The sequence below is a fragment of the Equus asinus genome, chromosome 1, assembly GCF_041296235.1.
Source record: "Equus asinus isolate D_3611 breed Donkey chromosome 1, EquAss-T2T_v2, whole genome shotgun sequence".
Classification (NCBI taxonomy): domain Eukaryota; kingdom Metazoa; phylum Chordata; class Mammalia; order Perissodactyla; family Equidae; genus Equus; species Equus asinus.
In genome coordinates this window covers 120,818,221-120,840,903 of record NC_091790.1, presented here as the reverse complement: position 1 = coordinate 120,840,903, position 22,683 = coordinate 120,818,221, and the positions used below count along the sequence as shown (strand labels likewise).

Here is a 22,683-nt window from a genome sequence, read left to right as displayed (position 1 = left end):
TCAACTGCTAGATGTAATCAAGTACTTAATTCTCTAGTGTGCTGTGTCTTTATACATGATACGATCTCGTTATATATCATACTATCTTGTTATGATACCTAACAAGACTGCAAGCACCAAAAAGGCAGAACATGTGTCTAATGCTTTTTCATATCCCAAAGAACAGTGTTTTTCAAAATTGCAGGCTATTACCTGGTGACGAGTTATAAAATTGATTTGGTAGGTCCTGACCAGCACTAAGCAAGAAAGATAGGGAGAAGAAAAATGGAAGGGAAGGAGGGAGGAAGAGAGAAACAGAGAAAGGAACAAAGGAAGGAAGGAAGGGAGGGAAGGAGGGAGAGAGGAAAGAACAAAATAGAAAATAAGAGAAATAATTTCTCTATGATGGTAACTATTATTTTGTATCCATCATACGTGTATGCATTCATCATAATGTAAATTGTATTTCTTATCGCCAAGAAAGTCTGCAAACAACTGCCATAAAACATGGCCCAGTGTTAGGAAATAACAGTAGCGAATTAATAAACATGTGTCACTTCATTTCTTGAAAATAGCTCATTGGAAGAAAGGCTTTGGCACGACGAGTTCAGTTCACCTGATGTCCCTTAATGGCACAGATGTTTCCCACACGGAAGTTATGCCGATGTATATTCAGAGGTGAGAGAGATCTCAGTGCTAAAGAAGAAGGGGAAACTCCATCTTAAGCTGCACAAACACATTTTTTTGTGTCAGTGAGGAGTGAATGCTCACACTTGAAGAGGGATTCCTAAACCAGTCTCGATTAGCCACGGAGGAGAGAAATTAAAGGTGAACCTCTTTACTGACACCGGGACCAAGCACCTGGGAGATGGGACCGGGATGGGTGGCGCGGGGAGGGGCGACAGTGAGTTCTTCACACTCTACCTGCTCCAGCAGCTGTCGAAGTCGGTGGAGCTGAGATTCCAGCTGCTTATTGTGTTCCTCTAGGATCTGCATTCTCGCCTCCAGCCGCCCTTTGTGCTGCCTCAGGAGTTTCGCTTCTGCTATCAGTTCTGAATCCTCAGCCGTGTGGTGAGGAGACGCAACCGAGTCTGGCGGCGAACCGACAGGGAGCCCCCTTCTCAGGTGCTGCTCCTTCAGCTGTTCATATTCCACCTGCAGATTTCTAACGGAGAAAAGGAAAAACTGGAGTTACGAGTGCGTACATCAGCTTCTTTCCAAAATGGTCTATGAGCTCCAAATTTAGTTCATGCTGCTTATCTCCTCTTAGGTAAAAACATTTATTAATAATGAGATGAGCAAGCACGAAGGAAACCATAGCTTTAAGCAAATGTTCTAATTGACATTATCGCTGAACCCCACACGCAGCTGTAACCTGCGGCCCGCGGCCCGGCTCGCTAACGTCCTCTAAAACTGTGACTCCACTGTACTTCTTAGACAAGGGCTCTTGAAAGAGCATGAGTCAGGGCCATGTTGAAGTTAGCATGAAAGAATGTCCCGTTAGAAGCTTTCCCAGGATAACGCATCTTCTCCCAGGTCGAGCGCACCTTTGCTCTTCCTCCAAGTCGGCGATGATCCGCTCCAGCTCTCCACGTTCTTCCCTTTCTACGGACTTCAGGATCTGAGCTGGACTCTGGGGCTGGCTCACCGGGGACTCCCCTCCGAGCGTCTGGCAGTACTGCTGGATGAGGGCATGCTCGTCCTCCCTAGGGAGATAAAGGAAACACACACAGAAGCTCACTCCTGGATGCCACTGTCACTGCACATAAAGGAGGGAGAAGCAACGACGATCGGGATGGCCGCAGGGCCAAGATTGCCCTAAAGCTCAATGTCCCCATGACCTCCCTTTAAAGCTCTAGGAAGCTATTTATCTAATAGTGTACTACACTACACACACCAACCTTCCATGCTTTGCCTTAGTCTAACATGCGTATCTCACAAACCTGAGAAGAGATATTTTACTTGGCAGTGGATATAAAATAAAGTACAACACTTAAACAGTTAATATAAAAGACACTATAGGCAAAATCAATAAGTGAATGCCAAAAGAGTAGATTGAAAGACTGCTAATTAAAAATAAACTGCTATAGACTGAATGTTTGCGTCCCCCCAAATCCATATATTAAAACCTAATCCCCAATGTGATGCTATAGGAGGTGGGGTCTTTGGGAGGTGATAGGTCATGAGAATGGCGCCTTCATTAACACTATGTGTTCTTATAAAAGAGACCCAATAGTGCTCCCTTCCCTTTTCTGTCATGTGAGGAAACAGCAAGGCGACAGCTGTCTACGAACCAGGAAGGGTGTCCACTCCACATCAGACCCCAAATCTGTCAGCTCCTTGCTCTTGGATTTCCCAGCCTCCAAGACATTGAGAAATAAATGCTTGTTGTTTATAAGCCACCCAGTCTACAGTATTTTGTTAGAGCAGCCCCAATCGACTAAGACATAGTTGATTTCACTGTCGTCAGCATGTGGTTGAAAGCAATTTTGTAATGCTTTGTAACCCACAGCATAGAAGAATATAATCCTTATGTTCTTACATTTAAATAACTTAGCACAAATTATAACTGCAGATATTTATCAAATATCTACAGATATTTTACTTGGTATTATTGGCATTATTGGTCATTTCTAGGATCAATCATTCTGCATTAACTACATTAATTCACTTGGGATCTCTCACACTTCTAACTACTAGTCTAATGAACTAGACGTATCACGCGGTCGAACCTGATGACTGCCAGAAGCCGACGCACAGCAAAGTAGACAAGGCTGATACATTTATGGAAAGGAAAGGTGTGCCAGCAGGCCTGGAATCCCTTCTCTTCCTCTACAGGGAGATCCAGTCAGATCTCCTTAGGAACGTGCCAATGACAGACCTCCTGGCTAAGGCTGGCAGCAGAGTCCTGCTCTAGAATACCTTTAGCAGATTGTACGTGGTCTGTTTTGATGGCTTCTGGTGAACAAATCCTGGAATCTATGGATTTATAGGATAGGGTTTCCGAAAAACATCACATAAGTCATGTAGCTATCGGAGTATAAGATAGAGCTCTCCCATGGTTGAACCAGCTTCCTTCTGTGTAAGCGATGTGACTGCGAATGTCCGTTAGAGACCGTGTCTGCCACACGGGGGTCGGAGCACATCTTAATGCAGCCAGAAAGAACCTGGGGAGCGGGGCTGGCAGTCCTGGACCTCTTGCTTATGCCCCGGAGATGATGAGCAACACTTGATTCTGGGTGACATCTCTGATCCTTGAGACTCTGATTTGAAAATCCAACCCTGTGTTATTGCAGTTACTCTGATACAGAGGGGACTTGACATGGCATCTGAGAGTTAGTGAATTCTCCGAAAAGGGGTGTCCTGAGCATTGTGCTCAGAGTAATACGATGAAACAAATGAGAAAAATGAGTGTTACGCCTGCCAAACAGCCAAAGCAAAGGTTCAAATGAGCCACTTACTCATTTCTTTGGCTTCCTTTATCAGTAAACTGCCCTTTACTCTTTCTCTCCCTCCCTTTCCCTGTCTCTAGAGATATACAGATGTAGACATGTATATGTATATATGTGTGCATGTGTGTGCATGTACATATACACACACTTTTAGAAAATAAAAGTCATGCACTGTGGTTAAGTTCCCAATGTAAACATTGCTACCTAACCTCACCTTCCTTCCACCAACAAATGAACACAAAAGGGGGAGGAGTGAGACCCTCATAACACAGCTGGAAACTAGAAACAAGGCACATGGATGGCATCAGGATTGAAATCAACTATGGCACCATCCTTTGATTACCTTTCCTGAGAAAACGCAGTGTCATTGGGAAATAAATGAAGGAGCCTCTAGAAGAATCTCACACTCGGTCCTAAATTTAGAAGGATGAGGATAAGAGGAGAGGATGCATACTACATGACTGCAGACAGAGCAGCAGCATTCGAAAGCAGAACCAAAAGTTCCTAGGTTGCCCTTGTAGTTAATTCAAACAGAAATCTGGCAAGGGTGTGTATGAGTGGAGGCTCCTTTCCTGATGGGAAATAAATGGCCAATACCCTAAACCGAACTGTGTTATGAAGTGGCAGAAGCAGGCTCTGAGGCCAATGTATCAGCACTGCTGGAACACCAATTAGCTGCTAAGGATGACAAGACTCTAGTCAGTGTCCTGATCACTGCCAGTGTTTGGAGGCACCTTATCCAGTTCATGTGGAGACAGAGGCCATAATAAGAGATAATAAAAAGTACAAATCTAATACATGGACAGGACAAATGGACAAAGCATAAAGATATAGTGGGTAGAGAATAAACTCATAGCAAGGTAAGAGTACAGCAGAACATTTTAAAAATTTCACAGGCTAAAAAAGATGAATATAGAAACTAAAAAGACTGAATATCCAAAAATAATAATAATAAAAGAGAAACATTCACACAGATACCAGTGAAATTTCTATATTTTAAGGACAAGGCATCACAAACAACCAGCCAGAAATCAAAACAAAGCAGTAAATTATTTGCAAAGGGAGAAAAAGTTTAGCTCCTACTCTCCATAACAGTTGATGGCAAAGGCAATGGAGCGACGTCAAGAGTCCTGACCAGCCGTTCAGGTGACCAGCCAGGTCACGCAGAGGTGCGACAAGGCACTCTGTCCACACAGCAGATGAAAGAGAGAAAGAGCAGGGATAACGCAAAATAGAGAGAAGAAAAGTAGGTGGTAACCTCAGCTATTTTGATAAATAAGAAGTAAACTGATTCTCACATTGGTTAAAAAACCAATTAATTATATGACTCCTACAAAATAATTCACCTAAAAGGAAATTAAAGGGGCCGGCCCCGTGGCCGAGTGGTTAAGTTCGTGCGCTCCGCTGCAGGTGGCCCAGTGTTTCGTTGGTTCGAATCCTGGGCACGGATATGGCACTGCTCATCAAACCACGCTGAGGCAGCATCCCACATGCCACAACTAGAAGGACCCACAACGAAGAATATACAACTACGTACTGGGGGGCTTTGGGGAGAAAAAGGAAAAAATAAAATCTTTTTTTTTAAAAAAAAAGGAAATTAAAGACTAAAAGTTAAAAAAATAGAAGAAATATTATAAGGACCAGAAGAGTTAAAAGAAAACTTGGGCCCTATAAGCTACCTGGCGGATCTATGACACATCCTAGCAGGGAGCTCCTCCTGTATCACAGGGCACCATTAGACCATTTATGCCTTTAGAACACTCACGCCAGTGAGCATCTGACCTCACGGATTATACTTAGGGCTCAATATTAACACCAACTAAATTTTTGCTGTAAAGATTTGGGGACCATCCACAGTGAAACAAACACACACACAAATGAGTCAAAATTAGATCTGAGATGCATTTTGTTGTCAACATTTACATAAATTCATTTCTTTGGGGAAGCTGATGGTGTTTAACATCTTATTGTAATCACATATTATAATCATCCCCACTATCATTATATTCTTTCATTAAGGTATCTGGAAGGGAATTAAGGCAATTTCTACAAAAAATCATTTATAAACAACATATAATTTTAGTCTTGGGTTTTTCACAGAATATGGGGCCTAAAAGTTAAATATAAAAATAGCTACATTCAAGTTCTTAACTATACACAACAAAAACCAAGAGCACACTCTTTAAATGCAGATAGTACATGAGGTGCCAGACTGGGGCCATTAAACATCAATAGTGTGCCTGGCGCTAAAATAGAAAATGTCACAAAAACACAGATCTGCACCAATGAAATACCCTCAGATGGAATATAATTATACTACATCTAAGCGACACCTAGCAAATACTATCTAGATTACAAAATCAGCACTTCTCAGACGACTAAAGAACGGTGATTCATTCAGCGATCTTTTGAAAGTAGGCAAGACATAAACAAAAATAACAATAATTTCCCTCCTTCAAAGGATTAGTCTGCTCCAGCCTTCAGAGCTGCAAACAGTAGTGCCAGTGCAAACCAGGCCAGCCTCCCAATTTGATCTTTCACACTAAACAGTGTCACTCAAGGACAGATGGCAGATGGGCAATGGCCTAAGGAACTCTTCGTGAGTTCCTGCTACTGACATTACCAGGACTATCTTGGGTCCTGTCTTTTTTTGAGACATGGTTGCTTAGTTTCTCCTTCAGAGAAAATTAGTATCCTTAAAATTAGGATGCCCTTCTGAATTGTCCAGAGTCGGACTTTCAGGGGCGAAGGAAGTATCGGGAATTGGGTCTATGTGAGGAAGGAGCTGGGAGACTGATTCACGTCTGGGCTGGGAAGATAGCAGCCCATGATGCACGGAGGTGCACCAACTAAGAGCCAGCTCCACCCAGGAGGAACACTGTGGGGGGTCAGGGAATGGGTTCCAAAGACTGATCTGAGGGACAGAGAGGCTCCAACTGTAGGGCAGAAGGCTGTTTCTGAAGACGCAAATGACTAAAAGAACCTTGGATAACTTAGAGGGAATTACAAGTTCAAATCTCAAAATTCATATCTCAAGGCATAGGGCTTTCTTTTATTGCCTATGGCTGGGATCATCCAAAACCAAATTTGAGAGATTGATCGGCAGGTGCTGAATTACAAAATCTTCACTAGGCCTGTGAAGCTGAGGAGGGGACGGACAACAGGCAGGAGTGGGACAAGGACAACGATGACCTCCAGGAGGACTGGATGGATCTGCAGATGCTCTGACCCCCCCCCACCCCACCCTGCATCTCCAGTGCAGCTTTCCCATGTGGGAATCCCTTCCTCCCTGCAGTGGCTCAGACAGGTGGGGTGGTCAGGAGGGTCAGTGCCTGGAGCCAGGCTGCCTGGGGCTGAATCCCAGCTCGACCACTTACCGACCGTGAGACCCTGGGAAAGCTCCTGACCTCTCAGGGCCTCAATTTACTCATCTGAAAAATGGTGGTAACAAGAACAAGGTATCATTTCAAAGGCTTCTGTGAGGATTAAATAAGCAAAGACAGGCAAAGCGCTCAGAACCGGGCCCGGCTCTTGCTACGCTCTCTATCAAGGAGGAGATGGTGGTTGTCTTTGCCTCATCACCATTATTATTCAAAGGAAACCTAATAATATTTTTATGACCCAGCTTGGAATAACAAAAACCTCAACAGAAGGGAGCCTACATGAAAGATGGAGAATTGAAGAAAGAGAAAAATTCCAAAAAGTATTGTAGAAACTTGCTAACTAATACCATTTTTGCTTAAGGCACTTAGAGTTAGTTTTTAATCATTCCCAACAACAATAAAAATTGTGAACATTTCAGATGTTGGTTGCCTCCAGACAGACCTGCGAGTGAAGAAGAGCCAAGGCTGCCTTGAGAGGCCACCCACCCCTTGGTCAGAAGCTGGCGATAGATACTGTTAGGTGGTACTGAAAACTGTCATCTATTGTTGCTTGGGATTGTGTCATGACCCTACCCATGTTGGAGCTTCAGGACATTTCCAGGGAAAGGTCAGGGTGTTAGAGTATGTTGCATACTTCCTGCTGCTAGAATAGGTCCTGTAAGACACACAGAAGCTTTGATCCCAGCTGAAAGCAAAGAAGGAACAGCGCAGCATCGTGTTAAGAGCAGCAAACATTTCTTCCTCTATCCTATGATCTGAGATGCTAATTCATTAGATGGGAAACACAGCAGGAGAGCCAGAGAAAGAGTGGGGCTTAGTTCCCAACTCTTCCTTCCGAATCCTGAGGAGCACAATGAGCCCAAAGGAGGCAATACTCATCCTCATGGTAAGGCTCTGAGCTGTGGGGCAAAAGGTATTTCTGTAGTAACACTTACTGACCTTGTCAACTCAAGAGTATTGATGAAAATGGAAATATTTAAATAAGTAAGCATTGCACATTTAAGGGAGAAAAGGTGACCATTGCAGGTCAAAGTACTGGAGTTGAGGTCCAGAGTAGGGCTTCACGGACTCAGAGTCCCTGTCAGCATTCTCACCCCGACAGCAGAATCCCCGCATGTTCACAGAAAACGAACCCCAGTTCCTCAGTAATTCAGACTGTGAAAGAGCGAAGAACTTCCAGAATTGGCTTTGTCAACGTAAGATTTCTTAACATAGTCATTAAGAAATATTAATGCACCAGTACCTGGAAAATAATTTCTCTTTAGTGGCTTATTCCTTCTTACACTGTTAATTTAGTTCAGTCTTCCATATCAGGGAGAATTTGCTTCTCCGTCTTTTCCAGAGCCTGGAGGCCCCTGGGTCCCTCAATTTGCAAAGCCCGCTGTGTGACATCTGCAGATCTCTCTGTTTCGGACCTCTGCTTCCACAGCTACACCTCCTTCCCTACCTCTGACCTTCCTCCCTCTTCTAAGGACCCTTTTGATTCCATTGGGTCCATCTAGATAATACAGGATAATCTCCCCATCTCAAGATCCTTAACTTAATCACATGCGCAAAGTCCCTTTTGCCAGATAAATGACATGTTCATAGATTTCAGGGGTTAAGATGTGGATTTCTTTTGGGGGCCATTTTTCTGTCTACCACAAACGCCCTCACCATGTTCTTCCTCTGTACGAGCATTTATCTGTCGCCTCCCTAGCCTGTAAGATTCCTGAAGACACTATCTCCATCTGCAGACTGTTACAGTATGGGTACAGGGCGGTGGTGTGCTGGTAACTGTTTAACAGCAGGTTCTCTAAAAGATAAATAAATAAAAAGGCCCTGATTTGTAGCATTTACAATTGTTACAGTTTAAATACTTTCATCATGGCCACTTTAAGCTAATGACTTCCCTGAATGTGGAGTTAGGAAAAGATACACAGTTGCACACCATCTGACAACTACAATAAATTACCCGAGAATGCAGATAATAGTAAAAAGAAGTAAAATAATTAGGGCGTGATGAGTTCTGAGTATTACTTGTGTTTTTATTTTAATCTAATCCATTTAATTGTAAGTATATGTAAACTAATTTTTAATCATGGCTCTGTTTAACAAACAAGCTTACAAACTTGAAAATTTAACAAGTGGCTCCAGCACACTATTGCATGGTCGGTATATAATAAATGTTTGTTGATGGGTGACTGAGTTAATATATCCATTGAGAGAATATTAAAATGCATTCAGCTGTTAGTCATCTGATTACTTTTTCTTTTTCTCAGATATTAGTGCTAACTTTAAAAATAAATAGTATTTATTCTAATTTGAAGAGAAGATATAATAAATTTGAGCATTAGCGTTACTCTCTTCACAGGGTGTGACAAACATATTTTAAAGAATTTAAACTTGGTTTTAATTATTATTTTTTCTTTCATTTAATTCTTTAGTTATTGTGTCAACCTTGGTGGAAATTATGTTGATTTAGGAGATAGTCAAGATATTTAACTACTTTATACGAAATACACACTAGTAGGTTAAATATGAAACAAACATTATGAATAAGCTATTATCTCAGTTTGGGAATTGTTCCACATTCACGGTCCATGAGTAATAATGTACAAATTACTACTGTATTATTGTAAAGTACTAACATGCTAGTCATTGAAATTTAAAATTGAACAATCTTCTGATAACTTTTACTTATAAGCTTATTGATAGTAAAACAATTTTGAAAACTATTGGCAGGGAGACATTCTACCCTAGAGTGAAGTGACTAAGGCATTTCGGCCGGGCTCCCTCCACGGTCCTTTTTAATATATAACACCTAAGAACTCTGTTCTATAACTTTCCTGGCTACCTTACAGCCTCCCACCAGACCCAAACCACCATGAAACTACGCAAGTCAGTAAACTTGACACTACTGAAATCTTTTAGACATCATTCAGAATTAAAAAGGTTAATTTCAAGGTGCGGTAGTTGGGGAGAAAAAGTTCCAAAGGCAAGAAGACACACAACAGTGAGACAATCAGAGATAAAATATCTGCCTAGAAAGGTTTTTAAAAAGGATCCTAAAGTCAGCAAGACCTTTCCTTAGTTGCTAAGAAAATAAAATATTGGCAGAAGAGTTCACACTTTCCAGTGAAGGGTGGGGCCTACATGCCCAAGCCAGTGTGGGTCACAGTTGTTAAACTGACAGGATTATGGAGAAAATGTGGGCACACAGAAGGAAGCACCTTACAGAAGGGCATGTATTCTGTGGAATTACATTTGTGAAATTAACAAGAAATATCAGACAAATGGAAGGAATATTTATACCTGTATTTATAAATATAACAATCTGATTTTCCTGAAGCAGATTAGATGCCAACTGCAGGATTTTTTCATTAATTTATATGAAACTAAATAAATAAACATATCCAATTTATACTCTCACGGCTTGAAAGCATAAAATCTATGTAGACATTTTTGAAACCACACTTATTAATTTTGATTGGGATCAAAATTCAGAGGCACGATCAAAGAAGATTATTTCCGACAGCCACAACAGAGAACGAGCCTTCCCAGGGCAGTGCTGATTTCATGATTTACTTACACACTTCCTGTGGTAGAGCTGCTGTCAGTGAGGAAAGACCCATTAGTCCTTTCCATCTGGGCTAGTCTGAAAAATGAGAATAAGGAGGTTAGATAATGTGGCCACATAGGGCGTAGTCAACTGGAGGTACACCCTTGGTCATTCTTAAACTGACATAACTCTGACAAAATACAGAAAAGTCCAAATCTCCTAACAACGTTTTGAAATTAGAGCAGCATCTAATGTTGAATTCCATTTCTGTCACCACTGCCTTAAGGCCCAGTCTTCTAACTGACCTTCCAGACCCTCAAGTGGGTCTTCATTCTCACCCAAATCTGATTATGCTCCTCTCACATTTAAGGACTCTCCATGACTACCCTTTACCTAAGAACAAAATCCAGCTCCTCAGCAAGCGGGCCCTTCCTTATGGCGCTTCAGCTTCTGTCCCTTTACTCCTCATCCTCATACCCTTTCTCTACCTGAAATTCTCTAAACAAGCCATGTTCTTTCCCAGCTCAATGCTTTTCAGTTTTTCCATTACTCCAAGCCTCCCTTTTCCCAGAAATTCTATTTGGCCAAGTCCCAGTTCAACTGTTACTATTTTTATGATGCTAACTAACCTTTTTAGGCACAGCCAGTTACCAGCACTGCAGATGCCTAGTATACACTTCTTTTCTGAAAGTTTGTGCATATTGTCAAGACCAGCCTATATTTTATATTGCTTGGGGACTCCACAATAAACCCCTATAATAAAGCATTGGCATAAATTTAATTACATATTGTAATTCATATGGGCACCATCTCCTGAGAACACTTTCAATCCCTACTTTCATTCACTGAAACTGGGTTACATTATCTAAATCCTGCTTGTACGGCGTTTGGATTCTCATGAGCTCAATAATCGCATCCTGTGGAGATTTACCGTTCCCAGAATGCAGAGCGGGTGCTTGGTAAAATGCAAATTACAACATGGAAAGACGAGAGCCCAGATTCCAAATATAACGGGATCACGACTTCTGCAAAACTACCTCCCTTAAACCAAAGCGTCTAATGGTATAGGATTAACACAGTAATAGATACACTCTGGGCGGCAGTGCAGCAGAGGGCTCCTATGGGCATTTCTTACCGTGTGGCATACTGTTCTATTCTTGAATGGGTATCATCATGGAACAGCTGAGGAGACTGTGAGGGGCTGTAAAGGAAAAAGCAAAGAAACAGTTTTATGCCCAAATATTGATAGAGGTTACCATGAGGAATGTTAGCTTAGTTAAACAACGAATTTGCCATGCAAACAAACCACTAGGATTGTTACCCAGGAGGCAGAACCATTATTTGAGAAGAAGAGTTTAGTAATCACCCCATGCTAATAAAACCAATCAGAACGTCGTGTTCTGCAGATGGAGCTGTGCATACTCACTCATAGTGCTCTGGCCACATACTGATGAGTGTGATAGGACTGCAAAGAGGGAGAAGGAAACAAAAGTCACAGAACAAACACTTCAGAGTAACTTAAGACAAACGCAGTGGGGGGGCACAGGGGGAGCAGTCTTAATTGTCTTCCACTCATACGTTTGGTTGCCCTGAGGTCCACCACGGAGAAATCAAAAGGAAAAGAAGTCACTCTTTAGTCTAGAGAAGATGCTGTGTATTCAAGTGCCTGCAGGGGCCTTTTCACAGATATGACGGGAAATTTCTTACAAGATAGCAAACACAGCCTTAAATAGTCTTATTGAAAAAAGAAACAGAATGTTCTCAAATAGCTCGAAATTACAGAAGAATTTTAAAGATAATGTTCCATAATATACTAAAAAGAGATGCAATCATATTTTTGTTCTTCCTGGAGAAGAAACTTGGTCAGGAAAGCAAAATTAAATACCCAAGACTGCATTATATATGGATGGCAGAGTTGCAATAAAATGAAATTCTTCTGATTCTTTGTCTAATTTTAAAGGCAAAAATTCAAGTCCAGAAGTATACAGAGTTTCACAACCTCAGATACAGGGAAAAAAGATGCAACCCAGATACCCTCCCTGACACCCAGCCAAAAATTTCACATTCTCAATAAAACTGAACACAACTTTTCTAGATCATGATACACTTTCTTCAAGCAAAATTTTATCCAGAAGTTCAATCTATTAAACTGATAAAGGAAACTTGTTCAGCTTGAATCAGGGCTTGAGTCTGGAGCTTGATCAAGGTTATCCCCCAACCTTACAGCACTGCCTAGACATCCCCAGGTCTCCATGAAATATCATTTGAAAACAACCGATCCTAGTTAAAAGCTAGTTCAAACCCTAACTTTTTTTTTTTTTTAGAGCGGAGGAGGAGTTACTGATGAATGTGAAAATGTAAAAGTCTAAAGAAAATTAGTTCTCTAAATAAAGTCTCCTGCAAAAGCTAATGCTGACTGAAACAAAGACGGGAAGTTTAAATTATTCTATCTACTTGATTCTCCTATTTCTCTTATACATACATAGTTAAGAAAAAGTTAATGATCTCATTATTGCCTACTGGGAAGCACGAGTTTATGTCTGAATAGTAAAGACTAAAAAAAGATGGAAGGTCATCCTATCGGAATGAAAAATGAAGACTCTTTGGATGTACTTTCAAAAACAGGCATTTATCTAGTCCGTGTTTGTCAGAATATCCATACTGTAAATAGACTTAATTATCCACGTATAAAAAAGAAACAACAACAATGAAACAACACAGTATTATCCAAGTCTTTTTACATGACTACTTTTTGTTAACTCTGAAATGTGGACTAAATGTCAAGTGAATGATTTGCTATACACTTTCCAAAAAGTAGTAACTGCTCCAGCGATCACTTCTAAAATTCAAGTGTACCACACCATTTGCCGTGAGCTTTAAACACAAGAAAAATATGTGTTTTTGATCTTAATTGAACTTGGAAAAGCTTTTGCAAAGCTGCTTGGCTGGTTCTTGTGAAGTTAATTCAGTTAGCACAAAAGTGATTCGTTGAACTTAAGATAACGGCGGAGGCAGAAAGCTGAAATGAAGAGTTGCTCAAAAGAAAGTATTTTATATATTGGGAAATTTTCTATGAAAAGAAATAAAGATAAAAAAATTCAAACTTTAGGCTTCAATGACTTCAAAGTATTCTGATTTGTAGGAAAAAAAAAAGTGAAGTAATCAGCTTTCTCATTAAATTCTGATGGGAAAAACAAGGCAATGTCCGCACGGCCGTTAAAGCCTGTGATTAAAGGGGGTTAAAAGTAAGACCAATCTGTGTGTTAGCTCAGATTTGAAACTTCAGCCTATCCCTGCTTTCCAGAGTGGGAGCAGAACACAGGGTTTTGGTTAATCACACACTAATATGCAAGGGGGCAGACTCTCCTAACCAGCGTTACTACTACGTGAAACGTAACCAAAGCGGAGCGAGTGGGGTCCCAGCACGCTCTAACATATGAACCTTCAATGGCTCCCCACTGCTCTCAGGACAAACTTCAAACACTGCTGGCATGGTTACAGGCCCTTCATCCTATGGCTCTGGATTCTCTCTCCCCTCTCATGTCTTGTCACTATTCCCAGCTTCCCATCTTGATTTCCCAAACAATCTTGTCTCCAAACTTTTGAAAATGCTTCCCTTGCCCAGAAACTCTCCCTCTCGTCCTCCCACACCAAACACTGAACACTGGCCCCATTCATCTTCCAGGTCTCGGCTTAGCTGTCACTTCCTCCCAGTCCTATGCTCCCACAACCATAATTACTTACCATGAGTTGGTTCTTGCTACAGTAAGAACTTGAAAACCACGAAACTCATCTATTCCACCTTAACTGATACCAGGGGGAGCTGTCTACCTTAAACCGAGGGAAATCAACCTACCCTTTTAGCCAATAATAATCTCTCCCACAATTCTCAATTTACTTTTGCCACTATTTTAGCTTGTTTCTCAGGTTTATTTTCAATGCTAACTGTTTAGTCAAGCTCTACTCATTTATTTTGATTTATTTTTTGAAAAATCTTGCATAAATAGTTGGAAAATTAATTGAATAAACCTAAGCATGGGTTTGTTTACCTCCTTTTAGTAATAACTCATTTACCCCATATATCCCCTCCATGCATGCATGTCTAATTACTGGACAGAGGAGAAGACATTACATTTTGCAAGGCTGAAAGAGAAAGAAGCAAAAGAAAATTCTAATCAGCTTCATAAATAACTTCAAGACATTTACCACCTCACTGGTTTTTCTCCAATGTTCTCCTCCCACAAAGAGGAGAATAAACGAAATCAACCTTTTTTACTACCCACTCACATAAGTTGTTACGCCAGAAGATTAAGTGGCCCTGTACTAGAGAGGACTCAGAGGAAAAATGAACCCTACCAAGTCCAAGAACACATTCTGGGATCAAAAAAGAAGAAAACCTGCCTGCTGTATCCAGTAGCTCATAAATCTTTTTCAAAAAGGATCTTGTGACATCTGATTTAATCTTACACTCCTTCTTTTCTCTCTTTGGTTTTCCTCTCACTGAAAAAGCTGGTAAATTCATGACGGATGGAGTGAAGCATTTTCTGAGTTACAGCCCAAAATCAAACACAAAATTATTTGTCACGCGTTGCTGTTCTTTTTCACTTTAACTGAGCCACTCAGAATAGAATGATTGATGTCAATCATTATTTTGACATTGAAAGGCAAATTATCAGAAATGCTTAAAAGGAATATAAAAGATCTGTCTACCTGCATGATTCATACCAAGGATGGAGATATTTGGGACACAAATCCCAATGGTTTACCAAAAGAACAAAAGGCACGTCACTAATTCAAACTTATCAAATTATCTTGGAAATAAAAGATTCGTGTGATAATTCTATGCCTCAGGAAGCTACTCCAAAGGTTAGTTAGATCTGATACCAAGAGAAGTAAAATTTTGTCTTTATCATGAGGTGTTCAGCACAGTTAAATAATATATGACATACTAAAACAAACAAGAACGTATTATCATACAACCTTTCAAAGAAAAGGACAAAAACACAACCGCAGAACAAAGAGAGAACAAAAGATCTACCTTTTCTTATAGATTTTAAGTATCTGAATAGCTCTCTTTAAACTGAATTGCTTCTACAGTGTATAAAGCGTACTGTGGAAAAAATGACGGGGAGGCAGATATTTTAATTGTACACAGTGTGATAACAAGCGAAGTTATCAAGACTTTGAATTTTTCTGCATGTGTTAAAAGCGCATGTGGTATTTTTGGCTCTATCTACTTATACAGCTGCATTGTATTTCTTTCTGCACACACTCTCATGACATCACCTATGGAGGGATAAAGATATTCACTATGTTTTGGCCGTGGTCTTTCTTCTACTTCTTAGCAGTTCCACAAATAAAAAAGATACCTTTGTACATAAGTATAGCCAAGCCCCTGGTCTACAGCGCTTTATACGGAAAAAAATGCAGACTAAGTATATCCCTCTATTTCGACATCTTTGAGATACGGACTGTCAGAGTACACTGGCCGATTAGTGTTCTCTGATTATCTCTCATATACACAATAAAATGAACTATGAGTTTTGAAGTTTAAAGAAAGAAAGTTTACTTCACAAAAATTGCACTCAACACACTTTGCATTTTTCTTACTACAATTTTCTTTACTGTATAATGTAGAAAACTCCACACTTTACACTTCTGAGCTTCTCTTCTATAGTCATTGGAAAGGGCATCTTTCTGAAACCAGAATTTCACTCTTCTTTGTGACTAGGCACTCTGGTGATGATTAGCAATAAAAGCTAATTCTCCCCAAAATTCCAGCTCAAGAAAATATCCTTGGAAGGCATATTTATGCTGATATTTTAAGAAGTGAGTCAAAGATTTAAAATCATATATATTTTGATCTTGATATATAATTGTTTAGTAATTCAAAATTACTTCTTGCATTTCTTCTGGTTCATTTAAAAAATTCTTCTTTTCATTTCTGGTTATAAATTGTTACTTTTCTTGCCCTTGCAACTCCATTATAAAGTATTTTTGCTACCTTGAAACTTTGCTTCATTTGTGCTTGTAAACTCAAATTATATATTTTTAAGAAATTTTGTCTATTCATGTACTATTTAAATCTATTTGATTTGGCTGTCTTCACGTTCAAGAAAGAAGAAATTAGAAATGTAATGAGATTTTGATGAGATTTTAGCATGGGTATATATCTGAAGCAAGAGACTAATTATTAATAAATTTATATTAAAAATATGTAAAATAAGTGCCAAACATACTACAAGAAATACTAAAACATCCCCCAAAGGGGGAAAAATGGAAAATAAATAAAATAATGAAACAACACGTAATATTGCAATTTGCTTTACGTATTTTCAAGAGGAAAAGGGATAACCAACGCAAAGGTTGACATATTAATACATATTTTTAAAGTTTAGGAACACGTACAAATTAAACCAGGGATTTTAGCTGTGACCTTGCCAACAGCAAATACTTGTCGTAAAAATTCATGTTGTGAAGACTGATTCAAGTTTAAGTTACCTCTTTCAAAATGAAACATTTTACCAAAGAAAAATTCTTTTTGGTATCAGATCATTTCTCTTGTGTCACTAACATCATAAAAGACAAATCAGGTATACGAGTACACAGAAGTTTTCATATTAAAATTAAACTTACGCCTCTAAGTTGTCACCTTCAAGAACCGTCTGGACAGGCAGGTAGCCGAGCCGAGGATGTTTGGCAAAGTATTTCTTTGATCTGAACTTGTTCTTCAGCACCTTTGTGAAGTCTCGCACATCTTCCCCAGATGTTGTCTGTGAGATTGAAAAAATTACACTTCTCTCATTAAAATGGAAGGAGATACCTATCTACAATAAAATGGGAACAAACGTAAATTGACGCAATGAAATGACAACAGTTTTAGTAGCTTTGCATATTTTGGGAATAACACACAATGTCCCCAAGACACAAGGCAATCAGGACTCATCCTTAAATATATCCAGCAATTAGCTTATAATTTTTTATTTTCTGTTGAAAATAAACTATAATTAGCTCATTTCTCCATATTTTAAACATTGGGCCACAAAATAAAATCAGTTTTGGCAATGTTATTGATTGAGTCCTATCACCAAGAAAGTTGAAATTTGCTATTAAACATTTAGTGATGACGAAGTATTCTGGATAGTACATGGTTTTAACTAAGGTGCATAAATGAGGACAAGTTATACTGACTTCACAAAAGCCGGCATATATTGTCGTCTGGAAAAAGACAAAGCCATAAATAACAGAGAAAGAGCAGAGCCATACTGTACTCTATCTCGTAAGGAATACTGTCAGCTTCTTTGTCCTTTCCCATCCATACAAAGATATAATTATACAACATGGGCTAAAGTTTTAAAGGCGATATAAAATGTTACTGTTTCCTTAGGCATTTCAAGATGATGTTAATAATCACCTAGGATGAGGCGGACTGAAATCTACCCCCAACCCCTCCCATGAATTGCTCTCTAAGCCCCAGTTTCCTATCCTCTCTCACCAATTCTAGTTTTTATTTGCAGTGTTTTATACAGAAATCAACTTCAGTCCTTCTGAAGATGCATTTAATATATTTACATCATCTGCACAGAACAGAATTAAAACCTTGGTCGTCTGATTCCTAGTTGGCTATCGAATCTACAACCAGACAGACCTCATTCCAATCTCCTCACAAAACAAATCTAGACAACTTTTCTAGAATCACACACTGAATACTAAATATACTGGCTTACCGGCCTGCCCTGCTCTGCTTGCTCCCTCCCCAGGGCATCTCTTCCTTTACGACAGGCATGCCCAGGACTCAGACAAACATGTTTTGCCAACAGAAGTTTACAAAAATTAACTATTTTTTAAAACGACTAAATTCTGAGTCAACCCTTATGTAGCTCTGTTACTTTCTATCGGCTCCCATTCCACCTAAATTCGTCTGCTTTTAGTAAACAATTAAGGAAACGTGATTCTCTAGGCTTGCGGAGCAGAGAGAAAACACAAATAAACCCCAGCTATTTATAATCTAGAGTTCATCAATTTTCACTTTATTTTAAAAAAAAGAGGATAGCAAGGACAACCCACTCTATGGCGAAAAATGGTTGCTCTGAGTGATGCTGGTTTGGGGCTATAAGATCCAACCAAGCAGAATAGGAGAAATAAGCAGAATACAGCTGGGGGGAAAGATGGAAATTTTTAGAGAAGGAATGTTTGAGATTGAGAACAAAGCCAAAAGGATACATGACCTACTGTAAAGGACATTTGGACCTTTAGCAACGGGTATCACAACTATTTATGATTAAGTTTATAGATATGTTTACCCTGAATGTTCTGGTAAAGAGAAAAAAGGGAAGAAGGTTTCCATGATAGAAATCCCACACAAGGACAAGCGTTTATGACCCAGTTTTCTACGTCTGCTCTTAACGCATTGTTCATATATAGGGAGATAAGGAAGTAACAGCCTCCAGCTTCTACTCGGTCCATCTCCCATCTGGCAATAAAATGATTTTCATCACTTAACGAGCCATATCCAGGTCTTCAACTGAGGCAGCCCTCAGCAGGGTAGGTGGGAGCAAAGAACACGTAGGCAATGCACCAGGCCGCTTACCCGGTCTGCCTCACCCAGGACGTGTACAATATGGTGCTTTTTTTAGTATATTCACAGAGTTGTGCAACCATCACCTCAAAAGAAACCCTGTACCTATTAGCAATCATTCTGACCCCCACCGCCACCCCCGCCACCTCCCCTCAGCCCCTGGCAATCACTAGTCTACTCACTGTTTCTAATGGATTTGCCTATTCTGGACATTTCTTATAAATGGCAACACAATACGTGGTCTTTTGTGACTGGCTTCTTTCACTTAGTATAATGTTCTTCTAGCTTATCTGCATTTGGGTTTCAACACAAACTCTTGTTTGGGAGAAAAATGACACATCGTTCAAAAGTACAAGTCCAGTTCCACGTCATACATTCTTTAGGTAAATACATTCAAGACGTGGAAGAACAAAGCAAAACCAACCAACCAACAAAAAACTCCTCTTTCTCCCAAAAAACAACCGCAAAAACACCCATCTGCCTCCCCAAAAGTTATATAGCAGGGGCTGAAATTAAATTTGAGTCTCTGATAATGCTCCCATTTAATATTTGGGGGAAAAAATGAGTGCATTCTCATACAGAAATAACACATTTTTATTTCCTCATCAATTTTCATATTGAGGGAAAAACTACTACCAACAGTTGTAATCTTAAGGCAGTAGATTCAGTAACGCATAAACTTTACGCAATGTTAAAAGAAAACGTGAAAAGGAATTCATCCCACAGGAACTAGGTATTATATTCAAATTAGCAGAATGTAATTCTTTAGTTGGGATAGAGCCAAGAAAATAAATTAAACCCATTTTCTTGCCAAAAAAATTAAAAGATATCTACACATAGTTGGTCTAATTTGCTATCTAGTGACAGTTCCTCATATTTCTCTATGTTAAAGTGCTAGGACAATGGTTTGTGTAAAAAGCAAAAAGGAGGACCACCATCTAGCATAAACAAATATAATCAAACTCAATCTATCTTCTCTCTAAGTTTAACACTTTGTTCTTTTTCTTTTTTCAAGCAAATAACTACCACTATTATGATATAAAGATGAAATTGAATAGATCACTTTACACAAATTCTCCAACAATTCAAGTTATTCATGCATTTCTTGAAAGACTAGGTTTTCACTTATTGCTGTAAGAAAAGAAAGAATAGATTTTGTACATCTCATTAACTGAAACAGGAGTAACATATGGGCATCGAACCTGCACCTTACAAATAGCTTTCCTTCAACCTCTTTTCACCATCAAGGTCAGTGAGGTTAATATCACTTCTTTGACCCGCAAGGAAACTGACACTAAGGCTTCCAGAGATTCAGACCTGCAAGGTCAAAAGGAGAAAGCTGCTCTTGCAACCCTGGGTCTTTTCACCATATCAGCACTATGTCACTTCTCCTAGAAAAATGGAATGATTTTAAATTTTGTAAGAGAAAAGAACCCACAGCCACTGACTAAAATATCTATTATTACATTCTGAATTTTCCCTTCATTTTAAATAAAGTACTGCTAAAATATCCTGTGGCTGATTTTTACAAAATTTATATTGGAATGTCATTTTCTAACTTTTAAATTGCATCTATAAGGCTGTTTAGTGTAAGCACACTTAGAAAAAAGAGACACATGAAAGAGAGAAAAGAGAAAAATTAAAATTGTCAGCTCTTTGAGCAGTCAGATAACCACTCTTAAAATATTTGTGACTTGACTGATTTATTTTTTAATCCATTTTATTGTAAAGTAAAACATAGATACACAAAACTATATACAACAAATGCATGGCTTAATGAATTATATGGCTTCATGAATATAAGGCAAATACCGTTCAGTAAGGAAACTGAACTTTGCCAGACATTCCAGAAGCCCCTTCCACATGCTTCGTTCCAGTTGTAACCCCTCCCTCTGCATGATGACCATTGTCCTCAGTTTAAGTGCAGTAGTCCCACTTTTCCATGGGGATGCATTCCAAGACCCCCAATAGATGCCTGAAACCGTGGACAGTACCGAACCCTATATATACCATGTTTTTTCCTATATATACATACCTATGGTAAAGCTTAATTTATAAATTATTCATAGTAAGAGATTAAGGGTGCTTTGGGGCTGTTACTAAGTAAAATAAGGGTTCCTTGAACACAGGCACTGCGATACCACGACAGTCGATCTGATCACTGAGACGGCTACTCAGTGACTAATGGACAGGTAGTGCGTACAGCATGGATCCGCTGGACAAAAGGACGAGTCACGTCCCAGGCACGACAAAACAACACGCCATGAGATTTCACCATGCTACTCAGAATGGGGTGCAATTTAAAACTTATGAAATTTCTTTTTCTGGAATTTTCCATGTAATATTTTTGGACTGCAGTTAACCTTGGGTAACTGAAACTGAGGAAAACAGAACTGCAGATAAGGGGGCACTACTGTAATAATAACTGTCTTGTGTTTTAAAAATAGTTTTATCACTCCCTCCAAGGTCTAACCCGAGATACTATAGTTTAGTCTTGCTCATTTAAAAAATATAACATACTTTAAGTCACTTTTAATCTACAGTTTTCTCCTCCATACTTGCCATTTCCTTACAATTTATCTGTTGAAAAACTCAGGCAATTTGACCGGTGGAGTTTTCTAGAGTCTGGATTCTGCTGATTGCCTATTTCTGGTGCAGTTCAGCATGTGCCTCCATCCTTTGGATATCCTGCAAATTGGCAGCTGGATCTGGAGAGTGCATCTGGCTCAGGTTTGATCTCTTGACAAGACTATCAGTGGTGTTCAGTGGATTATCGGAGGCACATGAGGTCTGGTCATCTCTCTTCTGTGATCCTACCAGCTCGCGTGCTCAATGCCCACATCCATCCAATAGGGGCTTCAAAGTGGTGATATTCTAGTTCGACATTCATTTTCATTTATTAGCTGAAATACTTGTAGAAAGACATGCTATCATCTACCAGTTAGTCACCCAGTAGTACAGTTCATTCAGTAAAGGCAGGATTATGTCTGATTTTTTTCTTTATTGATCAATTTTCCCAGTAATGAATTGTTTTCCTACCATGTTCCACAGATGACCATTTTTTGGTTATTTTTAAATATAATTATGAATTCATAGATTTTTACCATATTTGATGGGTTTGATCCATTGCAATCATTATCCTTACTGAGGCTCTACTGTCCCATCTTTGGCCAGTAGGAGCTTCTTCCAGTTATCCTCATTTAGTTTGAACTCTACAGGTAACAATCTATTTAATACTCTCCACCAGTCCTTAGGATGCTGTTTCTCTAGCTATTTTGGTTGTCTGAAGCCCTGGTCTCTAATAAATTCCTCAAGAAGTGCTCATAGGACCAGTATCACCTGAGTTCTTGCATGTTGATGATGGTTTTCCTGTGTCCTTTACTAGATACTAAAAGGTTGGTTTTTCTGGATATAAAATCCTTGACTCACAGGTTTTTTTCCTTGAGTTTCTTAAATATGTTCCTTCATTTTATTTTGGTATAATGCAATGCTGTTGAACAGTCTGATGATTGTTTAATTTTCTTTCCTTTTTAACTCCTGTTTATCTTTTTGTTTAAATGACCAAAGGATTTTTTTTTTTGAGGAAGATTAGCCCTGAGCTAACTGCTGCCAATCCTCCTCTTTTTGCTGAGGAAGCCTGGCCCTGAGCTAACATCCGTGCCCATCTTCCTCTACTTTATATCTGGGATGCCTACCACAGCATGGCTTGCCATGTGGTGCCATGTCTGCACCTGGGATCTGAACTGGTGA

The 22,683-nt window shown here is 39.5% G+C and overlaps 1 protein-coding gene across 33 annotated transcripts in view; it reads right to left on the bottom strand.

Moving 5' to 3' along the window:
• UTRN (utrophin) overlaps positions 1 to 22,683 on the bottom strand; it is a 478,862-nt gene that overhangs the window by 13,286 nt on the left and 442,893 nt on the right. For 26 of the 33 annotated variants that reach the window (XR_011502522.1, XR_011502525.1, XM_070506675.1 and 23 more), the window contains 6 exons: positions 16,992 to 17,128; positions 11,782 to 11,820; positions 11,491 to 11,556; positions 10,386 to 10,451; positions 1,527 to 1,685; positions 904 to 1,144 (listed from right to left, as the gene is read on the bottom strand). Coding sequence is in view for 30 of the 33 variants with exons in the window: in XM_070506675.1 (XP_070362776.1) it covers positions 904 to 1,144; positions 1,527 to 1,685; positions 10,386 to 10,451; positions 11,491 to 11,556; positions 11,782 to 11,820; positions 16,992 to 17,128 (708 nt within the window). In the remaining 3 variants the exon portion in view is untranslated. The remainder of the gene's footprint in view (positions 1 to 903; positions 1,145 to 1,526; positions 1,686 to 10,385; positions 10,452 to 11,490; positions 11,557 to 11,781; positions 11,821 to 16,991; positions 17,129 to 22,683) is intronic. The other 7 variants (XR_011502539.1, XM_014850671.3, XM_070506698.1 and 4 more) reach the window with 1 other exon arrangement.